Below are 27,352 nucleotides of genomic sequence, written 5' to 3'. Positions count from 1 at the left end.
ATACATTTAACCAAGGGAGTGAAAGAAATCAGAGAAGACACAAACAATGTGGCAGACGTGCTAGATAAAGCAATTAGTAAAGTAAAAGAAATAAAAGGCATCCAAATCAGAAGTTAAACTGTCTCTGTTTGCAGATGACATGATCTTACATACTGAAACTGTAAAGATCCCACCAAAAACTGTTAGAACTAATAAATAAGTTCAGGAAAGTTGCAGGATACAAAGTCAACATACAAAAATCAGTACTATTTCTATATGCTAACAATGAACTATCTGAAAAAGATATCAAGAAAACAATAACATTTACAATAGCCAAAAAGTACTCGGAAATAAACTGAACCAAGAAAGTAAAAGTCTATACACTGAAAACTGTAAAATACCAATGAAAGAAATTGAAGAAGACACAAATAAATGGATAGATACCCCATGTGCATGGACTGAATAATTAAAACTGTCAAACTGTTCATACTTCCCAAAGCAATCCACAGAATCAATACAATCCCTATCAAAATTCCAATGACATTTTGCACAGAAATTGAAAACAATCCTAAAATTCATAAAATCACACTCTCTGATTTCAAAATCAACTAGAAAGCTATAGTAATCAGAACATCATGGTACTGGTGTAAAACAGACACATAGACCAATGGAACAGAGAGCCTAGAAGTAAATCTACACATTACAGCTAATATGTAATGGCATCAGTAAAGATATTCACATACAGAAGACTGATATTGGACCCCTATCTCATTCCATATATGATAATCAACTCAAAATGGATTAGACTTAATCATAAGGCCTGAACCTGTAAAAACTACTGGAAGAAAACATAGGGAAAAAACTTGGTAACATTCATCTGGGCAATGATTTTTTGGGATATGACCCTAAAAGCACAGGCAATACAAGCAAAAATAGACAAATGCAAGAGATGTTATCCACTGACCTTTTACCTTTAAATTTTTTACTTTTACTCTAGAATCCACAGCTTTGATCTAGGGAAAGTAAACTGATTCAGTCTAAGATGGGTGTACTTGGAAAATCTGGAAAAAAAAATCCTATTTGGTCATTGCCTACTTGTATATCAAATATCCACAGAAGGCAAATAGAGTTGTCACATAATCAACTAACACATAAAATTATTTGAAAACCATAATCAAGAGGCATGATCCTTTATAAAGAAACTGCTCAAAAATACCGTGCACACCAGGTCTATCCTTTTTGACGTGAATACAACTAAATCTGACATCAGACAGGAGAGGAACACAAACACAAGTATATTCTCTAGTTAAACTTTAGGGCATAATCCATATGAATTTTCATGTGTAGATGAGATCCTGGGCCATCTTCTCCTAACCAAACAAGAAAAGGAACTCTGTGCACATAATACGTGAATCAATTTCTCCAGCCTTGGACACTTCCAATCTCAAACTGGTACCTTCTCACAACTGGTCATACAAGCAGTTCTCCCTGAGTACAGAAAGGAGTATGAATATATAGGAAATATGGTTAATTAGCAGGCCTAACGATGACAGTGGTCATAGTTACAAAATTTCAAAATAAAAAGTGTGAAAATGAAAATTTTAGTTATTGCCTAGTTTGGGCTACAAGCCTTAAAAGCTTGCACTCTGCAATGACTTCATAGGTTCACTAAATTCGTCACATCACTTGGTTTTGAGTTGAGAAAAACGTTTTCAGATCCATTTATTAAGGAACTTTGGAGATTAACTACTTGGACCTCCTGGCTGATTGTGTTTCACCTAACCCAGACAGAAATGTTTCCATCTGACCCTTAAAATTTACTGCAGACAATATTACTACATTTTCCACAGTTATTAGCTAAGAGGCCTTACAAAAGGAACTGAAAAGGGAAGCAGGCCAATGACAAAAACTGGGCCATGATTATGCAAGATTCAACAGGTTATGAGTGAGGTGTTTCAAATCCCTTTCTTTTAAGATTTGGCACTGACGTTGGATAGCTTTCTAGCTTGGTTCCCCTGGAAACCTGATGAAGGTAGACCACCAGCTGTCTGACAAGAGACTGCTTCTGGTAAAACGCTCAGCGAAGTATCCTGTGTGCAAGCTAGGAGGGCTGCAAATGAATGTAAACACCTGCTAAGAGTCACAGCTCGGGCTCCAAGAGCGCAGTGTACAACTTGTTCCTGGGCTTTGTCCCTAGCCAGAACCCAAGGATGCTACATGCACAGGGAACGGTTAAAAAGAGGGTGGTCGGCCGGGCGCGGTGGCTCACGCCTGTAATCCCAGCACTTTGGGAGGCCGAGGCGGGCAGATCACGAGGTGAGGAGATCGAGACCATCCTGGCTAACACGGTGAAACCCCGTCTCTACTAAAAATACAAAAACTTAGCCGAGGGAGGTGGTGGGCGCCTGTAGTCCCAGCTACGCGGGAGGCTGAGGCAGGAGAATGGCGGGAACCCCGGGGGGCGGAGCCTGCAGTGAGCCGAGATCGCGCCACTGCACTCCAGCCTGTGGGTAAGAGCGAGACTCCGTCTCAAAAAAAAGAGGGTGGTCCCTTATGGCTTCTAAAGCCAAGGTAACTCCTGTGTCCTTTTGTGCAGTCTGTGGGGACAGCGAAGATAATTCCCATAGAACTCTGCCTAAAGCCACCCTCTGGCATGCTGTCTTGACTGTCCAATGTCCTTCAGAGCAAACTGGTAACAGAGGAGGCCTTTCCGTGTCATGGGAGTTTGTGTAGTTGAACCCAACACCAGCTGTGATGGGTGCTGCCCTAGCACTCAGGAGTGTCTTCAGAGGCAACCCCATCCCACATTGGCACCACATTGTCATAGCCATGACTATCACAAGAGTATGGGATTAGAACCAATGAAGGCAAACCTTCAAAAAATGGTTTAAGATCTTTAAAGACATCACTGAAGTTTAAGGCTGTGAATAGCAAATATATAAAGGCAGAGCGTTCATTCATTAAAAAATGGACCTTAGCATTTTCCCCAAACTTAGCTATTACTAAGTAAAGGAGCAAGGCATCATGGTATAGAGGGGTAAATTTTCCCAGAAGCAAGGAAATGTGGCTCTCATTCTGGCTGTGCACATAGCTGCTGTATGGCCTTGAATAAGGTGCTTCTCCCTACAGATGTCAGTGTCTTTATATTGAAGAGGATGGGTAGGGGGAGCAGGGGATGATGGAAAGCACAACTGAAGTACAGGAGAAACAGGAATTTAGAAAAATGTTACATTAATAACAGCTGGAAAAAAGAAAACACCATCTGGGCTTTTAAGGTGAGAACAAAAACAATTGAGTTTTCAAAAAACCTATGTACAGAAAAAGAAACAGAATACATAGAAATATCAAGGTGGACTGTAAATAGAACATCTTTTTTTCCTGTTTTCTAAATTTTCTTAACTGAACATCTATTTTATAATGAAAAGCAGTTCAATTTAAGTTGCATTTCCAACACATTTCTCAGCATCAAGTTCTGTAGTCAATATTTTGCCCATATCCTCTCCTAGTATGCTATACTAACATTAAACTTCAAAATATGTCAAATCAGGATGGTTATGTTATTCTGAAAATGTAAACAACTCTAACAGAAATTATCTGGCAGAGGTAAGATTTAAATATCTTTCATTTAATTAACAGAGCCTAACACAATTCCTGACATATAATGGGTGTTTTTAAATATCTGTTAAATAATTACCTTAATTTTTGGCCTGTAATTCATATCTCGAAAGAGTTTTGTTTCTTCATAGTCCTTGTAATTACCTAAAAATCCATATTTATACTTTCAAAGACAAAATGAAGATCTTCAGAGCAAACCATTCCTGTTCTAACATTAACAGGAACATTTCATACCAATATATACTTACCATACATATCTCAAGATGTTTACAAACCTCAAATTCTAAAATACGAGAATTTAAAATTATGAAAGAAAAATTCAATCAAGGAAATTTTGTTATCTTTTCAATGAACTTCTCAATTGTCTGCAGATCTGTATTCCTTCCACAGGGATTTTATGTTGTTTCTAGAAATATAGGTTGTTCTTGGAACATGCTAGTATATGTACAAGTAAACTTTACAAATATGTGAAAAGACTCACGTTAACTTTAAAAAGGTGTTATTGTCTGAATCTTTGTGTCACCCCAAAATTGTTATGTTAAAATCTTAACCCCCAAGGTGATGGTATTAGGAGGTGGGGCCTTTCGGAGGTGAGTAGGTCATAAGGGCAGAGCCCTCATGATGAGATTAGGGCCATATTAATGAGGCCCAAGGGAGCTCCTTGCCCCTTCTGCCACGTGAGGGCGCAGTGAAAAGGTGCCGTTTACGAACCAGGAGACAGCCCTTACCAGACACCAAATCTGCCAGCACCTTGATGTTGGACTTCCCAGCCTCCAGAACTGGGAGAGATAAATTTCTGCTGTTTATAAGCCCCCCACTCTGTGGTATTCTGTTATAGCAGCCCAAACACAGTAAGACAAAGAGTAACATGAAAAAAGTGCTCTGCCATAGTTTTAGTATCACTGTTTTAATTTCATGAAATACAAGTACAAAACATTGTATAAGTATACTTTTTACTACACGGAGATGAACTAATACGTTTATGTTTTTATCAGAATCTGTATCACCTAGCACTGGTCAATGTACTAGTAGCTTTCCACAGGGATTTTTTTTACTATTCCTATGAGGTTTTATCATGAATAAAAAAGCTCACAACTCTTTTCAGCCATTGCAGATTTACATTTATCTTAACAATCCTGTTCTAGATACTTTGGAGAACTGTTAAGAACTACAAAATTACCTTAGGCAGAGTTTTGAATGAGTAATTTTATTTCACGTTGGCCAAGATCTCCCTTATGTTGGCATTGCAAAGACACTGCACTTATCTGAGGTTAGAAAAAATGTTGTCTTAATAGCCCTCTTAATGTGTAGCAAGGCAAATTACCATTTCCTAAAATGTCCAGAATATCATAGTAGATAGTTATTTGTTAAGCAGTAAGTCATGAAACCCCACTTATAGAAGACAATAGCAACAGAGGAGCACCAAGTCCTAAATATACCAAAGAAAAACAAGTTTACAAATATTCAAACTGTCTTCTCTACCTCTAAAATGGTTTAACCACATCAAGTGAGAGTAACATCAGCCAATTAGAAAGGGAAAAAGTAAACTGTGCTAGCGTCTGGCATTCAGCTTCTATAGCATGCCTCACAGTTTTCGGCCATTTCAGCTAAGAGTTTTCTTATGACAGGCAAAAATAATGATTAAAATACCATTAGCTTTGCTGAGAAATGTGAAAAAAAAATCGCAATGTCAAAAATATTTGAAACTAATTTTGTTTTTATAAATAAATAAAATGGTGTTTATCTTTTCTTAAAATTCTTGCTGTTAAAACATTCAAAGTTATGTCAACCTGTAAGGATAAAGGGGTATTTAAGATAACATGTTTGGAAAACTGAATCACATTTTTAATTGCCAGCATTATGCTTTGTTCTTGGTAGAGTCATCCTTGTTTCTTCTTTTTACATCCCAATTATAAACCCTGGCCATATCTGCAAGAATTGTCAAAGAAAATGCAAATGCAATTCTAAAGATAATGCATGCAATGACTAAGTATTCACTCCACTCACACAATGAATCATAGACACAGAAATGAAACATACACAAATACTGGTAACAAATAGTATTGTAAGACATCCTGCTATAATGTCAATTGCTAGGAAAATATTATAATTAAACTCTATCAAAACTAAGGACTCAAATCAATTGTTAACCCACTGTTTACTATGGTATTAGTCAACTGTCAACTAGTCAACTATGATATAGTTAACGAATATGTACTAGACACTCTCGATAGTTTTAAAGACAGTCCCTCACCCAAGAAATCTGAAAGATCACTCAACCCATATCCTGCCATGTAATATTTATATTAGTACAATTATCAATAATTTTATCTCTTACCCTCCCTTTGGCTTAACAAGTTTATTAAGCATCTACTGTATTTCTGACTAGGCACTGTACAAAGCCCTGAATAAGACAGGTGAAGTCCTTTCCCTTGTGGAGCTTAGACTCCAGTAGAATAGTCAATGTAACAGAGACTGCCCACCCTAGCTCCCTCACTTGTCTGCACACCTTCCTTTCCTACCTTTGCAGTACTAGCAATAACAAATGGCATTTAACTAAGCTTGTAGGACTCATCTTAGAGGATTTCCTCGCTTTTGGCTCCGGTACCCATCTAAGTCACTGGATCCTGTTTTTTCTCACACATTTAATATCTTTTCCTTTCCACAAGCACCACCCGTCCTAGGCCCTCATCATCTCGCAGCTGGATGAAGTTTCCACACTACCCGTCAGATGACGATGATCACTGCACTAGGCCCCAACAGGCCTGCCTTCCCTCAGCCAACCATAAACAACTGCCACATGCTGCACACTGGAAAAGAAGAGAAAGTGCAGCTCCCACATTTGAAGAGCTCACGGTTTGGCAAGGTAAAACTAAGCAGTATGTGTTAAGCAAGGACACAGGAAACACCCTGAGGATCAGGAAATGTTCAGGAATGCTCTGATGCTTGAATTGAGATATTTAGGGTAAAAGGGTAAAAAAAGAGCACATCCTGTAAATATGGGAAAGTCATTCCAGTTAGGAGGAACAAAACGTAGAAATGCAAAGGGTGTGGCACAATTGGGGAGTGTGTACAATAACTGATTGGGGTTATCTGGAACCTGTAATGCACTGGGGAAAGGCAAGAAGAGGTCAGTGGCATGAGGTGAGACAGGCTGGGGGCACTTCACAACAGTGCCTATATGTATATCTTATAAGTAACAAGGAACCGTTGAAATATTGTAACCAGAGGAATAAAAATGAGTGACCTAGTAAATTCATACTAGAGATAGTGGGAAGGACAGATGGAATGAGAGGAACCTAAAAAGCTACTGAGTGCAGGTTTTGGAGTCCCAGAACAAGAACAGTAATGGGCAGAGAGATTTATGAGGGAAATTTGATGTGAATCTGGCAATTGATTTATTATTGGTAGTGAGGAAGACAGAAGTGTGAAAGGTGACTCCCGTGATTTTGTCTCGAGTGACTGTGACAGGAAGTAGGAGGAAAAGACAGGCCAGAGAAGAAAGGCAAAGAGCTTGCCTTCCCCCTTGACCAGAATACCCCACTCCCACCTCTTCTCTCGGCTGATCTTTAAATCCTATGCCGCCTTTAAAAAAGCAGCCTAACTTTTATCTTCTCAGCAAAGCCTTCTTTGAACTAACTCCAGCCTACATCTTTCCCAAAGTTTAAATTGCCTTGGTGTTGCATATGTTAATTTACTTATAGTTTGCTATGAATTATCATTCAGCTGTTTTACATGTACAGTTCTAACAGAGAAAGGCACTGCCACTCTTTTCTAAAATTGATTTTCATGCCCCATATGGCTTAGCACAGTTACAGGAACATAGGAGACCCTTAACAAATGCTTGTGAAATTAAACTATTTAACCAGTTATAAAGTTGTCTTGGGAAAATATTTGGAAGAAAAATACTTATTCACCTATGTGAATTTGCTGTTTCCACATCACATTTCAAAATCACTAATCTATCTACAAACTTATTTAAATCCTAGTTCCAAATATCTTATTATCTTATAAAATCTATAACCTTATATTAGCCTAATAAGGAAATTCTTCCCACTAAAGCAATGTAAGAAAGAATGTGGGAGGTTTTCTGCATTCTAATTTTTTTTTTAGTTCTAGGGTACATGTGCAGGATGTGCAGGTTTGTTACACAGGTAAACGTGTGCCGTGGTGGTTTGCTGCACCTATCAACCCATCACCTAGGTATTAAGCCCAGCATGCATCAGCTATTTTTCCTAATGCTCTCCCTCTGCCCATGAAAGAATGTTTTTTTAAAAAATCTTTCTCCTTTTTTCCCTTGCTTTTTGTTTTAAGAAAGGATACTGACTTCTGTGGTAGTAAATTGATCTCGAAGAAAGTCAAGGTCTTCCTCAAGGGAATCAAGATTCTTTGTGGCAGTCGATAAATTCTTTTCCAACAATGCCTGAGCTTCATCAATATCATATTCAAGCATTACATTAGCCTGAAGAGAGAAAGTCATGACAATTACTCAATATTTACACAGAGCTTTATAGGTTAGAGTAAGTGTGGGCAAACTACAGCCCTCAGGTCAAATCCAGCCGCTGCCTTTTGTTGTCAGTTAAGTTTCACTGGAGCCCAGCTATTCTCTACTCAGGCTTTCATACCACAATGGCAAAACTGAGTGGTTGAGACGGAGACCATGTGATCTACGAAACCAAAAATATTTACTATTTGACCTTTTACAGAAAGTTTGCTGATCCCTTGGTTAAAGAATATGTTTACATACATTGTATCATTTAATCCTCAACCCTGCTGAGGCCAAAGTTATCTTCTTCACAGTTAAAGAAATTAAGGCTCAGGTTTCCTTGGCCGGCATAGCTAGTGGGTAAATGGGAGAATCAGGATAAGAAATCAGTATGTTTAGATACAAAATCCTATCTTTCTACTACCTCCATCGTGAAACTAAATAGTGTTGTTTGTATCAATTTAAATGAATTCTGAACTTGAGATATGATATTAATTTAAAATTTTTCAAAGACATTTATTATCATCTATATTTGACCAGGTAAAAAAGACAGCTAGCTTTTACTTGTCCCTTCCTACTACTTCTGACAGATGTTAGGGATTAAGACAAGGTAATGCGTCTGTCATTCTGAAGATCTAGTGTTACTGCCAATATTCAGGGATGCATGTACCCTGGAATTGGGAAGCCATACCTTTTACAGCTTTGAACTCCCCCTATCACCTGACTTACCACTGGGCATTTCCTAAACCACTTTCCTCATCTCACAAATGCAATTTTAAAATTAATCAAAGGATTGTTGTAAGGATTAAACAAGACAACATGAAAGTATTTGGCACAAAGTAAATGCCAAATAAATACTTATTGACTGAATAATCCAATCCGTAATTAGAAAACTGTATTAAAATTCAGATAGGACAAAAATATTCAACATAAGCAAAGACTGAACATAAATAAAACAAGAATCCACAAAGAAAAAAAACCAAAGCAGGGGACCACAAAAATTTCTAAATCCTTCATTTCAACAAAATGTTCCTGAAATGTGACACATGCACATACTACACACACACACACACACACACACACACGCACACACACTGGGTAAAATGACACACAAAATGAAATGAAAGGGTACGTTGTATACCTGGGAGAAATTGACCCAAAAGTCCTTTGAGCATCCAGGCAAAAAGAACACATCACTCATAAAGGAAAGAAATCAGTTTGCCATCACACTTTTTGACAGTGATGCTTTACAACAAAAGAAAATGGAGCACTGTATAAGATGCTCAAGGAAATAAAATGTGAGTTTAAGATATTATATCCAGCAAAACTGAATTTCAAGTACAAAGGTCACAGACAAGTTGTCAGCAACATGAGATAACTCAGGGAATATCATTCCCATAAATCTTAAGGCAATCTACTTATCAGACGAATGAGTAACATACAATCAAAATGACTGGGGGGACATCAACATAAAGACTATGATGTGCATTGAATATTTACACGAAGAACAAGAATAAATGAAAGACATGAGAGAGAGAGAGAAAAAGAGAGAGCAAACAGTATATAATGGCTCTGTGCTCCAACAATGTGGGAACAACCTTATAAAGAATGGGTAAGGACAGGAAGAACATATGCAAAAATGTCAGTGGTAACAGTGTTGGGTGGTGTTATTCTAAGAATGCTTTGTGTGTGAATAGTAATGTTGTCTAGCTCAATTCTATCACCCTTGGTATTTCTGAAAACCAGGATTCTTGATATAGAAGAAACGGGGGCTGGGCGTGGTGGCTCACACCTGTAATCCCAGCACTTGGCACGCTGAGATGAGTGGATCACTTGAGGTCAGGAGTTCAAGGCCAGCCTGGCCAACGTGGCGAAACTCCGTCTTTACTAAAAATACAAAAATTAGCTGGGCGTGGTGGTGCGTGTCTGTAGTCCCAGCTACTCAGGAGGCTGAGGGAGGAGAATCGCTTGAACCCAGGAGGTGGAAGTTGCAGTGACCCAAGATCATGTCAGTGCGCTCCAGCCTGGGCGACAGAGCAAGACTCCGTCTCAAAAAAAAAAAAAACAGAGGAATAACTAAAGTGAAAACTCTGTTGTCCTGAATTTGAATTGGAGGTAACAGTATGAAATCATGAAGTACACATATACTAACCTGCACCTTTGTACACAAGTTTATGCAGGTTAGCTATATCCTACTGGTTCTATTTCTCTGGTTGAACCCTGATAACAGATTCGTTCACTTACACTTTGCTTTATGCAGTTTTCTGATTTTTTTGTTTATATTTAATATTATATACATATAGAAAAGTATTCATATCATAAATATGTAGCTTGATGTATTTTCACAAACTTAACACACTCATGGAACCAGCATCCAGATCAAGGACAGGTTATCACCAACACCCCAAAGCTTCCTTGTGAACACTTCCAGTTACCACCAGCACCCCCACCCCAAAGGTAACCATTAACCTGACTTAGAGCATAGTTTTGCCTGTATTAGAACTTTACATAAACAGAATGACACAGTATATGTGCTCTTTTGTGACTGACTTCTATAGTAGGCAAGAATTATGGCTCCCATAACAGCTGTCTCATTCTAATCTCTGGAATCTGTGACTCTGATGAGATATTTACATCATTTGTCAGATTTGACCTTAATATACAGACTGCCTAGGTAGGCCTAATCTAGTTATATGAGCCCTTAAGAGCAGAGAACTTTTTCTGGCTGGCAGCAGAATGAGAAGTTTGAAAGATCTGAAGTGTAAGAAAGACTAGTCATATCACTGCTTTGAAAATAGAAAGGACTTCTAGAAGCTGAGACTGACTCCTGGACAACAGGCAGCAAGGAAACAGGGACCTCAACCACAGAGAACTGGATTTTGCCAATAACGTGAATAAGGCTGAAATCTAATTCTCCCCCAGAGCTGCCAGTAAGGAGTACAGCCCTGTTGACAATTTAATTCTGGCTTTGTGGGACCCTGAACAGAGGACCCAGCCAAGCCCATCTGGATTTCTGACCTATACAGCTAGGAGATAATGGATATTGTTTTAAGCCTCTGAGTTTGTGGTAATTTGCTATGCAGTTTCTTTCACTCAACCTTGTTTGTGAAAATCACCCTTGCAGTGCTGGCGTGTAGCAGCAGTTCATTCCTCCTCTGTACTGTATAGTATTCCACAGTCTGAACACATCATGATTTACTCATCCATTCGACTGTGATGAACATTTGGGTTGTTTCCAGGTTTTGGTTACTACAGAGTTGATATGAACATTCTTATACCTTTCTTTTAGTTAATATTTATACATTTCTTATATATAGCAAAAGGCAGAAAGAGATCGAGACAGGCATGGAACTGCTATGGCGTAGGCAATGCATATGTTCTGCTTTAACAGATACTGCCAGTTTCCCCAGTGGCTGTGTCCATTTACACCTTCACCAACAGTAAATCAGTGTTCTCACTATTCCATGTCCTACCATCACTTAGTATCACCCTACCATTCCGGTGGGTACACAGTGAGATCACATTGTGCTTTTAATTTGCATTTCCCTGTTTACTAATGAAGTGGGACAACTTTTCATATGTTTATTGGCCATTGGGAGGCCCTCTTTCTGGAAGTCACACACCCATTATCCTGAGGAGTTGCTTATCTTTCCATGTTATCCTTAACAAAAAAGTTTTCTAAAAAATTTAAGTATATAAATATTAGGAAAAAGAAAATGTTTGCAGATTTGGTGAAAGGAGTATATTGTTAAGATAAAATTATAAATATCTGATAAAGTCGATTACATTAAAATTTAAAACTTCTAAGAGGTACCACAAAAGACAAGTGACAGATAAGAAAAAGTATCTGCAATATTAAGAGAAGACTCTGCATCCGAAATACATAACATGTAAAGAAGACCTAAATGTCTATCAAAAAAAAAAAAGAATCCAACAGAAAAATGGAGCAACAACATAATCAGGAAGGCAAACAGAAGAGGAAATACAAATGAGCATTTTGTCATACAAAAACCTGTAAGATGATACTATTTTCACCTATAAAACTAGCAAAAATCTAAAAATGTGAGTGAGATTGTTAATAAAAGGGTATTTTTATATACTGTTGGAGAAAATGAAAATTGGTAGTCTTTTCTGGAGAGCAATTTGATAGTATCCATCAACATGTTAAATGTGCATACTCTCAGACACAACAATTCCGTTTCAAAGCAGCATACAAAAATATGCCTTTGTATACAAGTCTATACGTGCAAAAATATTTACTACAGCACCGCTCACTGTACAAGAAATTTCAAAACAATCTAAACACCCCTTGACTTGGGAATATTATCACATAGCCCTACCACAGAATAGTAAGCCAATAAAACGAAGGAGGCAAACTCTGTGTCTACTCACAAATAAAGACATCTGTGCTGAACAATATACAATATATATCCCATTTTTGTAAAAACAATTAACAAAATTCCCAATATTTAGGTACATACAGATGTACAGACATGATTAAAAGTGGGTGCATCTGGGGATGGAGCAGTAGCCTGCTGCTATTTGCTCTTTTAACCATTAGCATGTATGAACTCTGATGAAAAACCAACAAAAATGTCATTCACCCAAGAAAAATTTTTACTGAGCACTTATTATGTGTCAGGGAACTGGTAAATACACCAGTCAATAACATATCAGGGAGTGCTAAGTACTTCGAAGGAAAACAATATAAGATAAACAGTACAAGTGAAACCAAGGAATGCTGACAGACAAATCATAGCAGGTCCCTAGGGGAACTAACAATTGGAACTGAGAACTCAAAGGATTGAGTGTGAACAATACAGAAGTAGAAATGTGCGGCCACACTGGCAGGTTCCAGGAACAGTTAGGGGGCCACCATGGCTACAGCAAAGCGAGCAAAAGAATGAGCACAAATGAGTGCTGAGAGGGAGTAGTGCTGTCTTGTGGAAAGGACACCTCTGTATTCCACCCTTGGTGACAGGGAAACCAGTGGAGTCTTGAGCAGAAAAGTGGAATGATCTGACATGTTTTAAAAGCATTACTCTGGCAGCTTAAGCAGAGGAAAGAGCTAGAACAAAGTTTCTGAGGCAGGGCCATTCCCAGCATGCTCTAAGTCTGGCAAGAAGTCCAAGTGTGGCCAAGCAAGGACGTAAGTGAAGAACAGAAAGACTGGACACAGTGGCTCATACCTGTTATCCCAGCACTTTGGGAGGCCAAGGTGGGCAGATCACCTGAGGCCAGGAGTTCGAGATCAACCTGGCCAAAATGGCAAAATGCCGTCTCTACCAAAAAATTTAGCTGGGCATGGTGGCATGTGCCTGTGATCTCAGCTACTCAGGAAGCTGAGGCACAAGAATCGCTTGAGCCTGGGAGACAGAGGTTGCAGTGAGCTGAGATCACAACACTGTACTCCAGCCTGGGCGACAGAGTGAGACTCTGTCTCAAAAAAAAAAAAAAAAAAGAGAAGTACCAGAGAGTACCAGATGTATAGGAACTTGTCAGCCACTCAAAGAACTTGGACTTTTCCTCGGAATGTGATAAGAAACCATTCAAAGATTTTGGGCAGAATAATGGAATGACCTGATTGAGATTTCCAAGCATTAATCTGACCACTGTGCTAGAAAGGCTTTAGGAATTCCAGCAAAGGCAGAAGCAAGACAGTGAATTAGGGTATTATTATGGGTTAAAGAGTGTCCCCAAAAAAGATACATTTAAGTTTTAACCCCTTATATTCGTGAATGTGACCTTATGTGGAAGTAAGGTATTGTGGATTGAATTCTGTCTCCCCAACAAAAAATAAGTTGGACTCCTAACCCCCAGTAGCTCAGAATGTGACTTTATTTGGAGATAGGGTCTTTCAAAAGGAGAAATTTGGACACATGCATGCATACATGTGAAGATGAAGGCGGAGATCACAGTGATGCTTCTACACATCAATATGCCAAAGACTGTCCGCGAACACTAAAGCTAAGAGAGAAGGCTAGAACAGATTTTCCCTCACAGTTCTCAGAAGGAATCGACCCTGATTCTGGGGCTCATCACAGACTTCTGGCCTCCAGAACTGTGAGACAGTCCATTTCAGTTGTTAAAGCCACCCAGTTTGTGGTAATTTTATTATCGCATCCCTAAAAACTAATACAGACATTATTCCCACGGTCCTGGCAAGAGACAAAGGTAGCCTGGACCATGGTAATAGCAGTAAGGATGTGAGAGATAGTTGGCTTCTTGATCTATTCAGAAGAAGGAACCAGTGGGGTTTGCTGAAGGACTGGTTGAGAGATATAAAATAAAGAAGAGTCAAAGAAGACTCAAAGATTTTTGTTCTGAGCAACCAGGCAAAATATTCTGCCATTTACTGAGATGGAGAAGATTGTGGGAAGTGCCAGTCTATGAGTGGTGAAATGAGGATTTAAACATTCAAGAGGAATAAAAGAAGAAAAACATGAAAAGAGCAAGAAGAGCTCAGCAAAGAAAATGAAGAGAAAGACAAACAGAACAGGAATGAAAGACAGAGTAAAAGCAACAAAACAGAATAACTACAAGGGAAAACACAAAGTCATGGGGAAGCAGCCAGAGGAAATCACGCAGAATGAAACACATCGAATAACTGAATACAGAGAACATGATAGGTACTGAAAACAGATAAAGGAGATCGAACATATGCATATTTATTATTCCCAAAAGACAATAAAAGAAATGGGGCAAAAGTCACATTCAAGTACACAACAGAAATTATCTTTCCTGAAATAGAGTAACACTTGAATTTGTGAATCAAAAGGTCATGCAATTTCTACAAAAAAACTGAATACAGTAAATCATTCAATCCTTAGACACTCAGGTGTAGTTGCTATGCTTCAAAGTTATTTTTTAAAAAGCCTTAGTGATAAATACTGAATCCTTCCTTTTAAATACAGAACTAAGTGTAGGAATTATGATTGTATAGTGAAATATAAATGTTGTACAAACTTTGAGCAAACCTCCTTGGGCTAATCTAGAGTGCCTCCCCAGAGTGATCCTACAGGACAGGTGCTAGGGGAAATCCTCCCAGTAGGACAGCTGGTAGAAGTACACTCGGCTTGCTACTTTGTATGAGAACTCGCCTGAGGTAACAAGATCCATGGACAGGTAGCTGGATAGTCAGAGGACTGAGAAGAGCAAGATAGGTAAATCACAGACAAGCTCAATGAAATCATCTAAAACTGAAATACATGGTTTTAAAAAATAAACTCTAACCTCAAGCTTTTTGCAATACTCTTTTTCCCCTTAAATTTAAAGGGATCTTTCTAGAATTATTAAACTCTTATGGGAAGAAGCGTTTATCCAAAGTTCAGCAGTACCTTCTATTTTACTTCTATTGCTCTTCCTCCATATATTTAAGAGAGATAAAGCATTAACTGGAAGAGAAGCGGGGTTTGTTTGATCAGTTTTACCTTGATTGGGAGAGACTTCAGTATGTTTTTGCTGCGATCTTCATCGCACTTCTGATTCTAGTCAGTTTCTAATATGAACCACTTGAACTCTGTCCCTTTGTCCCTTCCACAATCAAAAGGAGACGAACACTTTATACATCTCGAGCAATACTATTAAAATACTAGCAAATACTAGCAAATATATTTACAAATATATCAGCTGTGGCTAGAACGTTTACTTACCCCCAACCACAGACACACTTTATCGGTAGGAGGAACTGAAGCTTTGCAATACAGGTTATCTGCCAGCAAGAATCTGGTCTCCATTGAGTTGGTGGACTCCTTCAAAACAAAAAAAAAATGACAGTACCATAAACAGGCCAGTTTGATACCAAGGTTATAAAGGAGAGACTGCACAGTTGAACCTAGGACATTTAAAACAGTACCATCACGCAGGCTAACTGTAGTGGTAAAAGAAATGAATGCTAGACCCAGGTGGCTGGGTATGGACTCTGGCTCAGCTACTCACTAGCTGTACAAATCTGGCATCTCACTTAACTTCTGTATCTCAGGTTCTTCATCTGTAAAATGAGGATTATAACAGTCCCTACACCTATGAAGTCAGTGGTAAGCACTGAGCATACACAAACACACACACACCCCCGAGTGCCTGACATACAGAGAAAGCATTATTATAAGAATTAGCCATTCTTCTATTATTTCATTGGTGCTTCATGCCCAATCAGTTGCTGAAGTCTTACAAAGTTCACCACATATTAAAATGTACTAGAAATAGTTATTCTACCAGTCAAGCAAAATCATAAGCATACACACAATCTTTTAAATACAATATGCTTACGAGATTTAATCTTTACAACCTGTTTTTATTTAATGAATACTGGATTAAGACTTAGAAGACTCTCAAATTTAGTTCTGCCAGTAACTAACTACATAGACAATGGTCAAGTATAACCTCTCCGTAACCATTTCCTCAACTATGAAATGAGAACCTGAAACAGATGATCTCTAAGATTCTTTCCAGCTCTATAAATCTTGGACTAATTCCTTATTCTTAGAGAGAAAGACAACAACAAAGAAAAAACCCTAGATGCTGCTAGCACAGAATAAGACATTTTCTTTGTACACCTACAACAATTTCAAATTGCATTTAAGTTTCACAAGCACTAAAGATAAGCAAAGCAATCCAAGTGTGGGCCCTAGAATTAAACTCGACTTTTGGGGGAAGGCCACAAAGCCACATTTGCTACAGAAGCACATCATAACATTACTGTATGTGCTTAAGAAGGCAGACTGGATTCCACAGCACAGATCAAATATCAGTGACCAAAGAGTCAAAGAAGACGAGTTTCTGCTGACATATCCTAGTTTGCTCATATTTACAAACAAATATGCACTTACTTTTTTCTTCTGCATGTATTTTAGAATTTCCAAAGTCTGTTTAATTTCAGGAATCTGACCTTTTAGCCTGTGAACAAGAAAAAGACTAACTTAGTATTTTGCAAGCAAAAATAAACAACAGGACATGGTCTTACTAACTTTGCATTTTCTACTAATGTGTTCTTGAGGGCTATTTATAGATATAAAATACTTAAGATATTTTTAGATATGAGATGAAATATTTAAGATATATTTATAAAAATAAAATATTTAATGAAATATTTACCTAAAGAAAATATATTTAGTAAAATATTCATAAAATATTTAAAGTATAAATACTTAATAAAAATATTTAAGATATACTAGCGAATGTTTATGGAATGCCTATTCCATGAAGACAAAGCTCTGTTCTATTATGTCAAATACCCCATTGTTATTTAATATTTCTAGAGTAGACTATATTCCAGAGGTGATTCATAGGTTCTGTACTTGATTAGAATGACATTTTAAATAGATTAATTTTAAAACTAATTTTAAAAATAACATGGATTCAAAACATTCTAAAATAGAAGACACCAATCCCCTATCCAGTGATGCACATAGCTACTCCTGGTGTGTTCATTCGGTATACACACATGTACATCACAGTCAGCTAAATGCCAGGCAAAGCACAGTGACACCTTCTCAGTATGTGCACTTGTCACACTGTGAAAAATGTACACCATCATCTGAATGCCAAACACACCACATTATGATACAGTATAATTTAGTGATTCTAAGCTTTGGGTATTTCTTCCTTAACTTTTATGTTGATAAATGCTCTTGTTTTCAAATGAGGTAACAATTGTTCTTAAAATTATAAATGGATCACTGATTTAAACACAAGAAATTAAGTTCTAGGGTCTCTGTCAAATGTAATTTCTAGCAAAATAGACTAAGGATATAAAAACAAAGCTCTGGTTCTTTCGAGGTAAATGTACTAAATATTATTAGAGACCAAAATGTAAACAAAATTTAAACACAACAATGAAAACGAACATACTCCTTATGTTGTATGTGTATCACATACGAACATATCATACAAAAATAAGCACACTCGCGCAATCTATGGCATCCAGATTGAATTGTAGTGAAAAAATGAATGCTAAGTATTTCTAGATTATTCACTGGACTGTATTATCAAATGATAAACATAAGGAGTATGTTCAGATCAAGATTTTTTGGTCATGTAATGATGTTGCCCAGGCTGGAGTGCAATGGCATGATCTCGGCTCACCACAACCTCCGCCTTCTGGGTTCAAGCGATTCTCCTGCCTCAGCTTCCCGAGTAGCTGGGATTACAAGCATGCACCACCACGCCCAGCTGATTTTGTATTTTTAGTAGAGATGGGGTTTCTCCATGTTGATCAGGCTGGTCTTGAACTCCCGACCTCAGGTGATCCACCCGCCTCTGCCTCCCAAAGTGCTGGGATTACAGGCGTGAGCCACCGCGCCCGGCTGGGGTTTGCGTTTTAAACTCAATCAAGATCCTAAGATTTGTTCATTCATTTTCACTGCTGTGTACTATTCCATTACAAATATAACAAACACAACTTCTTTATCTACTCTTCTGTCAAAGGGCACTTCTGCCAGCTCCAGGTCATTGTTACTGTAACAACAATGGAAACCTCCAGGTCCTCGGAGGGGCTAAAGCAGTGAAAGGGGAGACAGCAACTTAGAAGGAAAGTGAATCAAGCCTTCAAAAGAGGAATAAAGCTAAAAGAAAATGTTCTAGCTGTGTTCCTTTTCTCCCTCTGAACTGCCCCCAGGGAGTCACATTACCTACCTCATCACTGCTACAGGGCAGAAAAATGGCAGAATTGGCTAGTGGCAGGGGGAGGGCCAAGTTGGGAAGCTGAGAATTACAAGTACTAGTCCCCAGCAGCCCACCTCTCCCGACTCCCTTTCCCTCCTGTGATGATAATGAAGACAGCAGAAATGGAAAGAATCCCCCAGAGGTGGAATTACCTGATTGGGGAGAAGTATGTATCTGATGGCTATGCCCTTAGACTGGGATACCAGCAGCATTCCTCCCACCGCTACCCACCAGGAGTGACTTAAATTACCCCCACCTCCACATACATTACTGGCCAAAGTAGCTGATATCCCTGAGGGAATCTAAGCTGACAGGGAAAAGACATTATAATTTGATCAGTATAATAAATAAAGACAATAAATTCAACAACCTCTACCATATGAAACAAAATTAACAAATACCGAAAGATAAAACTATCATTAAATACTTAAAGATACCACAAAGAGAAAAGAAAGCATACTGGTAATATGAAGAAGAACCAACCAGAACTACTAGGTATAAAAATCGTAACAGCTGAAACAAAGAACTCATGGCTATCCATCTAATTGCCAAAAGATAAATGACAAAAGACATTTATCTTCCACACAGGTGGAAGAATTGCTTGAACCCAGGAGGTCAAGGCTGCAGTAAGCTGTGATCACACCACTGCACTCTGGCCTGGGCAACAGAAAGAAAGCCTGTCTCAAAAAAATAACCAGCCCACTATTAAAATAGGTAAAACTCAAGAAAATTTTCCTAACTCACTATCTCCAATTCTACCATTCTCTTTTAAAACACTAGACAAACACTGTTCTCATCCAGAACACCAACATTCACTGATGTTTCCTAAGTGCTTCGAATTTTTACCCCTTCTCCCCACATTTAGGCCTAGACCGTATGTTAAGCTAGAGTGAGTATCCTGCTATATACCACAGTTGTAGTGTTACCAATATAACTTTTTGTTTGTTTGTTTTTGTCTATCAATCATTAATTTACTAGTTAGAAGGGCAATGTAAGTTTGATACACAAATTTCCCCCTCTCCCAGGACTTGGTCCCAAGGCCCATTTTCTTTTCCTTTTTTTTTTTTTTTTCCTTTCTTGAGACAGGGTATCATCACTCTGTTGCCCAGGCTGGAGTGCAGTGGCACACTCACAGCTGACTGCAGCCTCAACCTCCCTGGCTTAAGCCATACTCTCACCTCAGCTTCCCTAGTAGCTGGAACTACAGGTATGCACCACCACACCTAGCTAATTTTTGTAGATATAGGGTTTTGCCACATTGCCTACACTGGTCTTGAACTCCTGGGCTCAAGCGATCCGCCCACCTCGGCCTCCCAAAGTGTTGGGATTACAGGCATGAACCACTGCACCCCGCCCCAAGGCACATTTTCTTCTCTATCTGTAACCTCCCTGTAGGTGATCTCAAATGCAATGGCTTTATTTTTCTTTTTCAAATAAACTTTTACTATCACAAAAGCAGTACATGTACATTGTAAAAAATTAAGAAAACAGATAAGCAAAAACAAGAAAAATGCCATATTCTAACTACCCAGAGATTACCACTGTTAATATGTCTTTAGTGTGGATTTCTCCAGATATTCCTGTGCATATATACATTTTTTTCCAAAACGAGAGCATACTGTTCTTAGTGTTTTCTATCTTGCTTCTGTCCATTAACACTCTCCATCTTTCCATGTCAATGACTTTTCATCTCATCTAATACTCAGTACATATTCAACTTTGTACAACTGTCACCAAAATCAAATGAGAAAATGTATCTACAAACTTCTGTACCTTTGCATAAATGGTGCCTTATGCCCTGACTGCCCCTTCCTCACTTTAGTCTGCCTCCAAACTCACAACTAATCTTTGAAATTCTATACAGCTATCTGTTCCTCTTAGAAGCTTCCTCTGAACCTCCTTGGCCCCTCCAGGTTAATGACGTGCTTTGGTACAAAGTAATGAGTTACCATCCCCTGTACCTCTACTGTTCTACTTTGTGTGCTAATTTTATTTATATACCTATAATTTCCCCCAAACTGTGTCCCTGGTTTTTTGTGTGGTTTGTTTGCTTTTTAGACTGGGTCTCGCACTTTTGCCGAGGCTGGAGTACAGGGGCATGATCACATCTCACTGCAGCCTCAACGTCCTGGGTTCAGGCGACCCTCCCACCTCAGCCTCTAGAGTAGCTGTGACCACAGGTGCATGCCACCATACCCAGCTAATTATTACTATTATTATTTTTGAGATGGAGTCTCACTCTGTCACCCAGGTTGGAGTGCAGTGGCACAATCTCAACTCACTACAACCTCCGCCTCCTAGGCTCAAGCAATTCTCCCGACTCAGCCTCCCGAGTAGCTGGGATTACAAGCACGTGCCGCCACATCTGGCCAATTTATTTGTATTTTAGTAGAGACGGGGTTTCACCATGTTACCCAGGGTGGTTTCAAACTCCTGAGCTCAGGCAATCCGCCCACCTCAGCCTCCCAAAGTGCTGGGATTACAGGTGCGAGCCGCCGGGCCCAGCCTGATTATTTTTTAATTATTTGTAGAGACGGGGTCTCCCTATGTTGCCCAGGCTAGTCTCGAACTCCTGGACTCAAGTGATCCTCCCACCTCAGCCTCCCAAAGTGCTAGAATTACAGGTTTGGGCAACCATGCCCAGTCCTGTGTCCTTGTTGAAAGCAGATACTGGATGTTATTTCACCCAAAACAGTACGTGGCATCTAGCTGGCATTCCATAAATATTTATCTTACAGAAGAATGCTGGCACATGCACAAAACAGAGATCTGTAAATATTTATTACAGTGAATTGACTTTATAAGCTATATAAAATAATGTACGGAAATAAAGAGTTGAGAGTAAAGATACCTTTTTTCCTATGCCTATTAGTTATGAAATCTTGGGATTTCATAACTAATTAAGTCTTATGCCCAGACTCTGTGGGTCTCTAATCTCCCTTGCAAAATTAGAAGGAAGAAGTAGACATATAAGACGTTATGATTTTGAAAGCTTTGGAATACAGTCCTTAACAACCATTCTATTAAGGTTTCAAAACCACATTTAGACTGGCAATACCAAGTGTTGGCAAGGATACGGAACAACTGGAACTCTTCTACATTGCTGGTGGAAATTTCATATGGTACAGCCACCTCGGAGGACTGAACACTTGACATCTGAATATTTTATTATATGTAAATTATATCTCAATTTTTTAAAAGTTCAAGCCATATAAGATTTTCAAAACTTAGAAATTTTTACACTTACCTTCTTTTCTTTTGAGCAAGGTTGAGTTCCATAAACTTATACTTCTGGTACTGTTCATCCAGCTTCTTTAATACAGTATCTGCAGTCTCATTCCCAGGCTGTTTCATGAAGGAATCTACATCTTCCTTTAATATCAAAAATAATACTTTACAAATTTTAAAATTCATGCCACTCAGATTTTTTGACTGCTTTGTTTTTAAAACATAAAAGAAAAAAAAGCTTTTTCTCCAAAGGTTTGTTTTTAACTAAAAGTACAGGTTAAGCATCCTTATCTAAAATGCTTGGGACCAGAATTGTTTTGGATTTTAGATTTTTTTTTTATTTTGGAATATTTATATTATACCAGTTAAGCATCCCCAATCCAAAAATCCAAAGTCCAAAATGCTCCAATGAGCATTTCCTTTGAGCATTATATTGGTGTTCAAAAAGTTTTGGATTTTAGAGCATTCTGGATTTCAGATTTTCAGATTTAGGATGCTCAACCTGTAGTTATAAAAAGTTAGAGACAATTTCAGACGGTACATATATATTATATAGCTAATTTATTCTCTCACTTTCCTCTTCATTTTTTATTCAAAAATAGGAAAAGAAGAATGACCTTGCCCACCACTTTATGCATTTCCCATGCATCCCTAGTAGTAAATATGAAAATATTAACAATCAAATACATTGCCTATTCATGCATCCTATTCACAAAATGATTTTACAGGTTGTATGTCAAGATTATCAATTTTATTACTTATTTTTAATTCAACAAGTTTTGCCATAGAAATCATACTAAATATGGTTACTGGGTTCCCAAGGCAATCCACAAATGCTTCCTTCAGTATCAAATAACTGAAACAAAGTAAACCTAAAAGGAAACAGAATAATTTTTTGTAACAGGAATAACTGATCAAAAGAAAAGCAGTAAAACTGATGTTAAAATATTTTTTATACCACATGCTGATCCTTGAAGAAAGGCTAGTTAATTAGATAAGGATCAGAAACAAGATGAAAATATATGGAAACTTAAAAGAGATGCTACAAGAGCCGTCTAGTACTTTACAGAACTCTAGTTCTTTATTATAAGTAACTTCAATTATCTTATAGCTTCTAAGATCTTCACATCATTATTCTTATCCATATTTACTAGCTACCAGAGAATATCTTAGCTGAAACAAGGAAGAAAAAGGAAGAGAAACACAGCAAGGGAGTGAACTATGAAGCCATCAAACTAGACAGTAAAGGAAATTGAAAAGGTGAGGCTGAGAGTTAATGGCTGAGGAGAGATGCCATCTTCCTAGAAGGGTCACTGCAGGGAAGAGAAAGAAGTGTAAGTTTCTGGCATATGATACATGTTATTAGGTGCTGGAGTTTAGCAAGAATTAACTACAGCAGCATAGGCTGTGGTTAAGAGACAGGAGGTGCCTGGTTTGAATCCCGGCTTCACCACTCGTTAGATGAGTTGACCTTAGGGAAGTTATTTAACCTCTCTTTGCCTCAATTTCCTCATCATCTGTACAAGTACCTTTTCGTCACCAGGGATTAAATGAGTTAGCATATGTGAAACGCTTATAAGAGTACGTGACACCTATCTATAGCATAATGTGCCATAGGGACACAAAGTGCCAGGGATTTTGTTTTGGGGTAGAGGTCAGAGAAAAACTACAGGGAGATGATATCTGAACTAGATGTGGAAAGATGATGAGGTCATGAAATGGACAATGGTGAAACAACAATTCAAGCAGAGAAAGAAAACAAATTACTACCTCAGTGGGGTTGGGGAATGGACTGGGTCTGACTTCTAACCACTATGGTATATTGCTTCCTATCATCATGAACATTAATACCTATTCGACACCTACCACACTGCAATACTGCAAGCATGTTCTCTGGTTCCCATAACAACTCTCTAAGTATTGTCATCCCTACTTCAGTTAAAGAAACTCAGGCTCAAAGTGGTAAAATAATATGCTTAAGGTTAAGCAGCAACTGGGAAGCAGAGCCAGGATTCAAACCCTGGTCTATTTAGAAGCCAATAATCTTTCTACAACACCACGTCACTTCAATTATTAATAGTTTGGAAACAGAAACAGTTATATAAAATTTGGGTTGCTTATTACATTATGTTGGTAGAAATTTTAAGGTCTAGAAAAAAATAACCACGACACTGTAGGGAAAAAGCATTTCAAGACATTATAAAGCCCTCAGATAAAGTGTCTCCTCCCGAGTTAGATTTCAGACGCCATCTATAGCTGAGCACTATGAATGTAACATTGAAGGCACTATGGAAATTCAATTAGACACTTAGTTTGAGCTTATACTACGTGTCAGGCACTATGCTATGACCAGGAGAAGTGGGGCGATTCATGAGAACTACCTCATCTCCTCCCAGTAGCAGAGCATGAGGGGTAAGCTGCCGGTGTGGACCTCCACGGATTGCCCAAGTTCAAATCCTGGATACCTCACTTACATCCTGTGTGGCCTGGGGCAAGTTACTCAAGGGCCCCGTATCTCAGTTTTATCATCTAAAAAACGGGCATAACAGTAGCTACCACCTCGAGTTTTGTAAAATCATTAAGAAAGTGCCTGGCACTCAACAAATTTTATTCTTTGTTATGATTAGGTAATAGATCAATGTAGAGAAATAAATGACACAGCTCATAAAAACACAAAATAACCAATTACGAAATTCAATCAGCAAATGTGAATATACAATATCAATTCAATCAGCAAATGCGAATATACAATATCAAGTGTGGTATAAAGAAATGAGTCTTTAGAAGGATATAAGACGTGGTTAGTAAAAAAGGCAGAGGTAAGGTAAGGTACAAACCAAAAGATTGAGAAACTTCCATGAAGATTTTATAGTAGCTAAGTGAGGACAGACAGATGACCTGGCCTGGAGGGCCAGTCAGATGTTTTCTCTCATTAGTCAAATAGTTTTCAACTACCATTTCTAAATTAAATACATAAAATAACATTTTTAAAAAGCCACCCAGAACAGGCAGCGCCCTCCAGAACGGCCTGTGGAGCGACCCGATCCCCTCTAGGACACTAGCGAACCTGAGACCTAGCGCCATCACAAGGGTTCAGCCTCCCCTCTCAACAATTCATTCTCCACTAAGTTGTTAGAATGATGTAGTTAAAACGAAAGGCCTTCTGATGACAGCCCGTTGCCTACTGGAAAAACCTCAATTCCTTAGCAAGACACAGAAGGATTTTACACTCTCACCCTATCATCCTACTTTCCCATCGGTCTTTTCTTCCATTTCCCCAGAGGCAACATTCCCGAGACCACTGCCTTCCTTCAACAGACAAAGTGATATTCCCCGTTTTCACATCTTAGCACTGGCTGTTCTGCCTATTCATCGTACTCTCTCTCCAGCATCCATGCTGAGTCGAGAGCTCCTCACCACCTCCCCTTTTCCAACCAGCAGGGGGGCGAAAACCGGCGGCAGCCCGGAGGTCCCTCAGGCCGCCCTGCCCTGCCACCCGCCCTACCTCGCCCCTCGCCCCTCGCCCCGGCCCCGCACCCCGTTCTCTTCTAGGGCCTTCTCGAGCAACGTTTCTTCCGGGCGGGCCCCCAGCAGAGCTCAATCTGTCCAGGTGCGAGGGGTGAGAACAGACCGAGCGCCCCCTCCCTGAACACTTAGCTCAGCTCCTTCCAACAGTCGAGGCCTGTGTGGGAGCCGGGAAGAAAGGGGCAGTCCAAGGCCTCAAGCCAAGATGCCAGGGAACAGCGTGCCTCTTACCACAAACACGGCCTCAGGAATCCCCAGGTGGAGCCGCCGCCCATTCCCTGTGGCCATTTCTCCTTTGCCACAACTGTCCTTAACGGCCGCCATCTTGGGGATGCGAGCGCGCGACTGCCTTCCGGGCCGCCGGCCCCCGGGATTCCGTGATTGGCTTGTTGGCACTTGCAGGCCCGCCTCTCCATGCACACTCATTGGTGCGCAGGGAGGGTCCCCCACAAGCTCCCCTTCTCCTTTGGCCGAAAGTAGCCCAACCTCTAGGTGCTGATTGGCTGCGCTCAGGTAAGTGACAAGCGTGGAAGGGCCGCGGAAGAGAAGCTGGAGCGACAGGAAAAATCCATACGTCCTCCTGGGAAAAGGGGTCTTGGGAGTGAGCGGTGCTAAAGCCTTAGGAATAGGGACCTAGCCTGACCCCACCCCGACCCTAGAACTGGCAGCAGCCTTCACGATGGCCTCTGGAGCGACCCAATCCCCCTCTCGGATGCTAGCGAACCTGGGACCTAGCGCCATCAGGAGAGTTCAGCCTCTGTGCCTTTCTGGTCTCACCATCCCAGGGAGCTTCCTGCGCCTTGAAGGGAACTTACTTTGTGTCTGTTTCAGAGTGGTCACTGGCCTCATTCTAATAAATACCCTGCCTGTCGCACCAGCCTTTCCTGAAAGCCAGCTTTGATCAGAACGTCTTCTCTCCAGCTCAAACGTTTCCAAAACTCCATAGTCTACATACAAAATCCTAAGAACTCCACCTAGACTTCTAGGCCCATGGACTTACCCAATGTCATCCTACACTACAACCCTTTAAAAGCACATGTGTCATACAGAACCAAGGAATTATTCTTCGGGCTCTTTTCTGTGCTTTATTTCACTGGAGTGTTTCCCAGTGAGGCAGTGCTTCATCTACTTGCACAAATTCTACCATAAGCCTAAGAATTATGCAATGGAAAGTAAGTCTCTCTTCTCAGAGGCAATCACTGTTACCGGTTTATCTCCACAGATAATGTACGATCAAGCATATAGACATAGATATGTCTTTATATATAATATGAGGAAGAAATTGGTATCATATTGTGAATGAGGAAACTAAAGCTCAGTGAACCTGTACAGCTCCTCCAAAATCCTACAACTACCTAGTAGTGAAGCCGGAATTCCAAACTAGTTCTCCAGTGGCTTCTATGCGATTTGGCTTGGGAGGATGAAGACGTGTTAGCTAACCATGACTCTGACCTTTTCTGGTCAGCAGCTTTGTAAGATAATGTCTCTGTTCCTGGAGAGAACAGAGAAAAGTATATGGGAACTCTGTTCTTCACCACTCTCCCCCACCTCAATGCCTTCCAAAAAAATTTTGTTTTTGAAAAGTAGGTAACGTTTCTACAGAAAAACATTGAGATATCAGACACACATGCAAATTTTGTTCAACTTCACTCATCCCTATCTATATTAATCATTGTTAGAACTAATCAAGGACTTACTTCAAACTTTAGGAATATTTCTCCAAATTATCACTAATTTTAATTTGGAATAAATCCCTCTAAGAGATATATTATTTGACACTTCGGGCCAGGTTTTTCTTTTGGAGCCAAAAGCCTTATCAGCTTATCACTCATGTTTTACTCCCTTATAGGTACAAAC

General features: G+C 39.3%; 1 protein-coding gene across 1 annotated transcript; it reads right to left on the bottom strand.

Moving 5' to 3' along the window:
- Nucleotides 1–4,485: 4,485 nt before the first annotated feature.
- On the bottom strand, nucleotides 4,486–26,023 carry VBP1 (VHL binding protein 1). The gene is made up of 6 exons (XM_055268003.2): nucleotides 25,727–26,023; nucleotides 21,990–22,114; nucleotides 16,909–16,975; nucleotides 15,733–15,831; nucleotides 7,918–8,056; nucleotides 4,486–5,523 (listed from the first exon to the last, which is right to left on the bottom strand). The coding sequence occupies exons 1-6, from the start codon at nucleotides 25,919–25,921 to the stop codon at nucleotides 5,453–5,455; spliced, it is 696 nt and encodes a 231-aa protein (XP_055123978.1). The 5' UTR covers nucleotides 25,922–26,023; the 3' UTR covers nucleotides 4,486–5,452.
- Between the last annotated feature and the right edge of the window lie 1,329 nt (nucleotides 26,024–27,352).

Source organism: Symphalangus syndactylus, chromosome X (assembly GCF_028878055.3).
Source record: "Symphalangus syndactylus isolate Jambi chromosome X, NHGRI_mSymSyn1-v2.1_pri, whole genome shotgun sequence".
NCBI classification, from domain to species: Eukaryota; Metazoa; Chordata; class Mammalia; order Primates; family Hylobatidae; genus Symphalangus; species Symphalangus syndactylus.
The sequence above is the reverse complement of the archived record's forward strand: the minus strand, read 5'-3'. Positions and strand labels throughout refer to the sequence as shown.

What these genes read in the sequence shown, in the direction of transcription:
- VBP1 (XM_055268003.2), bottom strand. Translation starts at nt 25,921, where the DNA reads ATGAGTGTGCATGGAGAGGCGGGCCTGCAAGTGCCAACAAGCCAATCA. An exon ending in TTCCTGAGGCCGTGTTTGTG is followed by an intron (nt 22,115 to 25,726) that starts GTAAGAGGCACG and finishes TTGATATTAAAG; the next exon opens with GAAGATGTAGATTCCTTCAT. An exon ending in AAGTGTGTCTGTGGTTGGGG is followed by an intron (nt 8,057 to 15,732) that starts GTAAGTAAACGT and finishes TTCTCTCTTCAG; the next exon opens with GCTAATGTAATGCTTGAATA.